The sequence below is a fragment of the Lethenteron reissneri genome, chromosome 23, assembly GCF_015708825.2.
Source record: "Lethenteron reissneri isolate LAM-NWPU_2019-01 chromosome 23, ASM1570882v1, whole genome shotgun sequence".
In the NCBI taxonomy this organism is placed as follows: Eukaryota; Metazoa; Chordata; class Hyperoartia; order Petromyzontiformes; family Petromyzontidae; genus Lethenteron; species Lethenteron reissneri.
Genome location: NC_083801.1, coordinates 143,301 through 150,829, shown reverse-complemented (window position 1 = coordinate 150,829; position 7,529 = coordinate 143,301). Strand labels below are relative to the sequence as shown.

The 7,529-nt window shown below is 45.8% G+C and overlaps 1 protein-coding gene across 4 annotated transcripts; it reads right to left on the bottom strand.

Annotated features, from left to right (window-relative positions):
- Window positions 1-529: 529 nt before the first annotated feature.
- On the bottom strand, window positions 530-7,241 carry LOC133345794 (gastrula zinc finger protein XlCGF71.1-like). Of its 4 annotated transcripts, none has more exons than XM_061556767.1 (2): window positions 7,152-7,241; window positions 530-4,638 (listed from the first exon to the last, which is right to left on the bottom strand). In XM_061556767.1, the coding sequence occupies exon 2, from the start codon at window positions 4,595-4,597 to the stop codon at window positions 3,977-3,979; it is 621 nt and encodes a 206-aa protein (XP_061412751.1). In that variant the 5' UTR covers window positions 4,598-4,638; window positions 7,152-7,241; the 3' UTR covers window positions 530-3,976. The 4 variants fall into 4 exon arrangements, with proteins under 4 accessions (XP_061412751.1, XP_061412752.1, XP_061412753.1 ...); XM_061556768.1 differs by having other exon boundaries at window positions 7,062-7,199; XM_061556769.1 differs by lacking the exon at window positions 7,152-7,241 and adding an exon at window positions 7,058-7,147.
- Between the last annotated feature and the right edge of the window lie 288 nt (window positions 7,242-7,529).

Sequence of the window (7,529 nt, the reverse complement as noted above, 5' to 3'; positions counted from 1 at the left end):
CTGGTGTGCCGGGGGCTCACGGGATTTGGAGTAGAGGATTGTTACGTGCCAGCGAACGGGGTGACCTGGCTAGCATGGAGCAGGGATTCTCTATGCGGGTCCTCCAGCTGGAAGGGCGGCGGACTTGTTCCGCTCTGGGTTAGGGCGTTATTGAATCTATAAAAGAACATTGCCCCGTGGGGGGAGTCGATGGGGTCTGGCATTGCCGGGGGATGAACCTTCCCTGGGCTATAAAGCATCAGACTATACGAGGCTGGTGTGTGTCCATCGCTGATGGGATAGTAAGGGAGGAGCATGGCCGAGTTGCTGCTCATCCCCGAAATTGCACTAGCCGAGAGTATGGTCAGTGGATGTTGCTGTGGTTTGACGACCACGGTGGGGGTTAGGACGAGTTAAACGTTACAGCTGGGGAGAGTGACTTTTTCCACGCGAGGGTGTGCGACTGGGGGTTTTGTTGCGACTGACCGGGGGTACATGCTGTGTACGTGTGATGTCTGTGCTAGTCCTCAAGGGAGGACTGCTGGTGGGCAAGAGCAGGAATTTTTTTTTGTTGTTGTTGTCACTTGTAAATAATGTTGTTGTTAAAATGTAAATACTGGGGCATTCATTGCGTCTATTTTGGGTATTTATTGGGGTTTTCTTAAGCGGGCCGGAATTACATCATCTCCACTACCCTGGGGCCGGGTGGCTGTCGTGTACGACATGTGGATGTGCGTTGTTGTGCTGTGCCTCAGGGGATTGGATTCTCCTTCTCGTCACAGATCTTCAGCGCCTGCCACACTGGGTGTTACCTGGTGTGCTAACTGGATGAGGACTTGAGCCGAGCGGATGGAACTGCAACATGGACACGTACTAAAACACCACATTCCTGGGTTGTGCGCGTCGGCCATTCTTGCGTGTCAGTTGCCGTTGTTGTGCATTGTGCCATTCTTATTCTTGTTGTTGTTGCGCGGAGGACAGGCCGGTGTTCTGTTCCAGTTCCTGATACCTCCCCTTTCGTTACTTGTGTTGTTGTTATAATCTCCGTTGTGTCTGGGGGACTCCTGTTTGTGATGCCTTCGCCCGCATTATTTTGTTCTGTTTTCAGCCGAGGACGGCTGGAATTTTCTCTACGGGGGAGGGTGGTGTAATGCGGGCGTAAACGACCTCCCGGATGTGACGTCACGGGGGGAGGAGTTACGTCACGTGGGGGGAGATGTTATAGCGGGGAGACAGGAAGACATCTGGGTCAGTCGGGGGAGTGAAGAGTGGTGAACACGTTGGGTGGTCGCCGTGCCTCAGCCTGGTGGCTGAGGGGCTCATGACGGCGCCAGCCAGCGGGGTGGAAGAGAGAGTTGGGGATAGAGACAGAGAGTGGCGAGATCGCCACAGAGGCCACGCAGGGCTGAGGTTGGAGATGGCGAGATCGCCACAGAGGCCACGCAGGGCTGAGGTTGGGGAGTGGCGAGATCGCCACACACGGTAAGACTCGGCACCGCCAGCCAGCGGTGACCGAGCACGGAGGAACGGGGAGCTGCAGGAGCGCGGAAGGCTACGGGGAGCGAAGGCAGCTGTGGAGCTGCCAAGCAGAGAGTCTCAGGAGGAGAGCCGTGTGGGAAGGAGAACGCGAACCCAAATAAAGGACACGGAGACAGAGACAGCGTCCGAGTCCTTTATTACACATGCATAGCGTTCACCTGAATATTAAAATTGTATCCCACCCTCACAGCATCTCTCTCTACCCTCCCTCGTCGGCAATCGGCTGCCTGTTGCTAGGTCGCCTACCTCTATCTCTCGCCCCTCAGGCCCTGTGAATCAATTTGGCAGGTACAGCGTCTTCCAATCAGAACCTCGTAAATTCGTTATATTTAATCTGATTTTCTTGGCAACACTAGCCTTCAATCACATACAGCCCCACCGACTCTCACCCCACGCCAACTGGCCTGCCCGGACTGGCCAATTCATGTCCTGCCCCCAGCCAAAGCCAGACTTAGTGGCGTCGTTGCTTCCGGCATCGTTGAGGGTCTTAGCAAATTATTCCCCCCATAACTGCTCACCCCCCCATTACCTCATGTAACCTCAGTCACCTCGGCTCACCCGGGCTAGAAAGCGCTTGTACACACCCACACCGTTACAATTACACTGTACACTACACCACTATATACTACACTACTAGGCAATAACAGCACCACTTTATTAACACGCCAAAAAAGCACAACTAAATGATGACGCAGTGGCGAGATGTTAACTACCTCTCTCCTGGTGTGCAGGTGGTGGTGGGTTTGATCTCGACCCTGACGCCTACTTTATATTTGGAGTTTGCATGTATCTCTCTCCTTGTGGTAGTATGGATTTTTCCCTGGGTTCTCCGGGTTTTCCCTCCACATTTAGAGACATGCATTAGATTTTTCTGCCATAAAGGTCCACATGTCACCTTATCATGCGAGTGGTGGTGCTAGCAGTCACAATTGCAAATATCTGCCATTCTGATCGCGTTGTGTGCTGCCCAACCTTATTGCTTCACTGCGCTGTATGTACTGTATACACAGTACTGTACTAATGTATAATATACCCTAAAAGGCCCCACTGCTTCTCGACAATCAACTTGGAATGCTTTACAACTGACTGGTGAGTACCTCGGTAAAAGAGTAGAGTATTTCTTATATCATAGTTAAAAGGTATGGTTAGTTTATTTCTTTAAAAATGTCATGTACTTGGAAAATTTGATGAACCATAAGTATAACTCTCAAATAACCGGCATATTGATTAACCAGCACTATCCATTTCCCATGGATGTGAGATCAGTTTTTGCTAGATATGTAATTTTTTTAATAATATGTGTTTCATCAAATTATAACTCTAAGTACTCAAAAGACATAGCGACAATATTGATTTACTGTAATCACATTACATAGTGTTCACTGCAAATATATTTTTGACTCGATGATGCCTACACCTGCATGCATTCTCAGAATGAGAGAAGGCAAATGGTAGCACGTTTGATCTTTGTTGAAGAGGTTCACAGTTCAAATCTGTCAGGCAGCCCTTATGATTACTGCAGAAATATTAACCAAAAATGTGTCATCTGCTTTACAGTGGATGTTTAAAAAACTTTGGCTCACCAAAATTTTACAAAATTTGAAAAATTTGCCACAAATAACCCAAATGGGATTACATATGAATCATCTCCCCACCCTACTGGCAGTCTCTAGCCCATATGCATTGTTGGATATGTAAAATGCGAAAGTAAAATATGCATATATTTATGTCAGCACCATATACATGTTAAGATTATTATGATAAAAGGTGAATGCTATGGAGGTTTTTTTGTCTCGTGCTCCTGTATATAGGCCTACCCAACCTGCAGGTCCACACATGCTGGCTGCTCCTATTCTGCATTGTCCAAAGAGTCCACATCAACATCCACAACCTGCTGGGGTTCATCTCACTCTCCCTTAAGAGTCCAACCTCTCCAGCTTCATGCTGTCTCCATCGACAACTTGGAAGTTGAACCTTGGAGTAAAATCTTCAACTCCACACATTTGTAATGAGAAAGACCAGTGAATAATGTGGATGAAATGGAGCTTCTTTGTCTCAAGCTCAAGGTGACACATCTATCTGGTCTCCATTTGATTCTGTATTGCCTGAAAATTCCACCCACACCTCCACATCCACAAACTGCTGATGGTGGCCTCGCTCTGCCTCAGATTCAGAATTCTCCTCCTGTTTCACACTGCTTCCATTGATGTGATGGTCGGATTTTGGAGTTGAATTTACATGTTCACATTTCACATTCACTTCTTCACGCTTCACCATCACTTCACATTTCACCTTCACTTCTTCACTCTTCACATTCACTTCTTGATATTTTATTCTTGCTTCTTGACATTTCACCTTCACTCCTGGCCACGTTTCATATCTGGAATGTTTATCTGATTCTTGTTTTATGAGGTATGAGCTCATTCCAGAACGTTGACTTTCACATGTCAAGTTCTGATTAATTTCCTTGTGAATCTTTTGATGCCTGTTTCGAATCCCTAACTGTCGAAACGCCTTCCCACACACAGTGCACTGGAAGGGTTTCTTTCCGGTGTGTATATTCCGGTGGTTGTGAAGAACTGATGACCGTGCAAACGCCTTTCCACACAGAGTGCACTTGAAGGGTTTCTCTCCTGTGTGTTCTCTGGTATCTGTGAAGATCTGATGACAGTGCAAACGCCTTCCCACACACAGCGCACTTGAAGGGTTTCTCTCCTGTGTGTGTTCTCTGGTGGATCTTAAGATCTGATGACCGTGCAAATGCCTTCTCACACACACTGCACTTGAAGGGTTTCTCTCCCGTGTGTATTCTCAGGTGCCTTTGAAGATCTGATGACCGTGCAAACGCCTTTGCACACAGAGTGGACTTGAAGGGTTTCTCGCCTGTGTGTGTTCTCTGGTGTCTGTGAAGATCTGATGACAGTGCAAACGCCTTCCCACACACAGTGCACTTGAATGGTTTCTCCCCTGTGTGTGTTCTCTGGTGCTGCCTCAAGCTTCCAGTGTGATCTGTGCTGTATGGGCACTGGTCGCACTGGTGTATTTTAGTACCAAGTTGGGCTGAGTGTCTTGGCTCCATTTGAATGATTCTGCAGAGCAAAGTGGCAGAGGAACTGGGAGCTGCAGACAGAACACAGGAATATCCACACGATGTATGTGAGCATAGATGCACACAGGTATACACATATATACAGTTACACATGACATTCACCTATGACATACACATCTATACTGAAGCATTCACGAGAAATAAAAAAAAAATCATCCCCAATGCACCATACAAGCTCATTTAAGGCTCGATATGCTATTGACAATCACCTATTGACCTGGCACAGCAGACAATGTGAGTGCAAGTGGTCAGCATTATACCTGGAGGTCCCTTGTATCTTCAATAGCAATGCTAATCCATAACTCAATGTACACAATTTCGGTTGCGTCCGGCTACTGAAGAAATGTTGACTTTAGCAACTTTCTGCTAAAAATAAAGGGTGTTAAAAATAAAACAATTTGCAATGGGCAAAAAATGTAGCAAAATAGACAAAGTAATGTTCAATTGCAAATTGGAGGTCCAAAGCCAGGATCAGTTTTGCTTGAATTCTCGAATTGACACTTGTTGCTTTAGCTGTGTATTTGCTGTGTTCATATCCTGTTTCCATGCTTGTAAAACATTGCATGGAAGAAAATATCACTTTCATTAAACCTTGGTGTTTAATAGAGTCATCATACTTTACAGCAAATACAAACTTTAGACTCTAACACACTGGCACGATGAACAAGGTGGTGGTGTGGTCAGAACCATGCTTGGCTGCCTGTATCTGCTCAGTACTGACGCTCATTTCACCAAGCAATTAAATGACGATCAATCAACCCAGTGGAGGATCACAATAAGTTATATCACTTGTCAATAATGTCTACTGTTAGCAATAATCCAACTCTGTTGGATACATAATGCAGTGGACTAACAACTTCGGCTCGTTCCCCATGTAGATATGCTCTTACGTAAATGTTTCACATGGATAAATAACGTATAAACAAAACAGCCACCATTCAACACTAATTGGAAGCAACATCATCACAGTGCTCATGTCAGGATAGGTGCAATTTAAGGCCATGTAAGTGTGGAAAACTTTCCAGCAGGTCATGGGAATTATACAGGTATCAAGGGATGATCGACTAATATGACTGCCAGATGCACCACCTGTGCTCCCCACTGTGGCAACAATGCGTTTTAGCCACTCAGTGCTCTGGCTATTGATGTGGGCATTGCTCCTCCGACCTCGTTGCAGGGCAAATGCCTCCAACTGGCCTGCAGCATTCTTCACGAGCCTCCTCCACAGAGGCCGATCTTGACACCGCTGGATAAAGTCTTTGGCAAATCCACTCAGCTCCAGATCCTACTACTGTATACCGTATCAGTTCATCTCTTTTCCAGCCCTATCATGCCCGTTTAGCCCCCTTTATCCAACCAAGCAGAGGCTGCTTGGGCATGCAGACATGATCCAGAAAACAGACCTTTGCCCGCTGGAGCTCACTGATGGGAATGTGTCCAGATATTTCAAGGATTTGTGAGCTCCTCACACAATCCAGCCTGGTTAAACTCAAGATGGATGGTAGGCAGGCCAGCCTGAATGGATCCTAAATCCTCTCTCTCCCATGATATAAATAGCAACCCTCAGAGTATACACACACAGTGTACATACACGCACTGTACACACCCACTGTAGATACCAGAGGTGGGACAAAGTCATTGTTATGCAAGTCCAAGTTGAGTCTGAAGTCATCAAATTCATGACTCGAGTCTGACTCGAGTCCAAGTCACATGACTCGAGTCCACACCTCTGGTAGATACACATAAAGATCCCCCGTATAGCTTTAACAGACTTCATATTCTTTGTTCTTTCGATAAAGTCACGTAGAAAGAAAACAAAAATAACATAAAATATAAATATGATTTTAATTGTATTGTTATTTTAATTGTAATAACATTTACTTTAATACAATAAATTTTTTTAGTTATTTTTATTTTCTATCTACGTGACTTTACCGAAAGAACCAAGAATATGAATTCCTGCAGTCACAAAAGTTTTAAGTCAAAGCCTTAAGACTGTTGGGGAAAGTGCTGTTAGTATCTATGAAGGCCGGTACAGTTCACGTGGGGGTGGGTGGCCAGCACCACACCTGACCGCCTTTGTCTCCCCAGTTGTGTTTACATACCACACCAGGCACTCATTAGAGGCGGAGTCGACCTAGGGGAGGCCCAAGAACCGGTTCAGTTAATCGGCACTGTGGCCATGAGCTCAGGTCGCCGGGTGTGCAGCACAGCGCGCTAACCACTGCCCCACGCACAGTGCAGACACACAGTGTCTATATAATGGATACACGTTGTACAGTGTACACAACGTAATGTACACATACGCATTGTACATGCAGTGTAAAGTACGCAGTGTATACTGTATACAGTAAACACGAAGTGTACAGTGAACACTTGGAACATACACGCGTACAGTGTACACAATGTTCACGTTGTTGTTGAACTCACGCACTCAAGGGATCTCTGTAGAATAGAGGAATTTAGGATTAATATAAATAAATGTAAACGCTAAATCCACTGCTCACCACACCACTTCACTCACCCGATTTCTCTCTCGCTCAGTCTCTGACGTCACTACACGCACGTCATCAGCCCGAGACGGCTGGGGGAGGTGTACCCTGCTAGTGACGTCATGTGATCAAGTAACTCCACCCCTCACGCGTACCAGCGCGTGACGTCATGTATGTTTGGTCCATGCCGAATGCCCTCCCAGTAAAATTCTAATTTGGTCAAAGCCACGCCCATTCATCTCATTAACAATTTATTTAAATTCGATTCATATTCTTTGGTTCTTTCGGTCAAGTCACGTAGATAGAAAATAATAATAAAAAATAAGCTAAAAATAATTGTATTATTTTCTATCTACGTGACTTTACTGAAAGAACCAAAGAATATTAATTCCTGCAGTCACGAAAGTTTT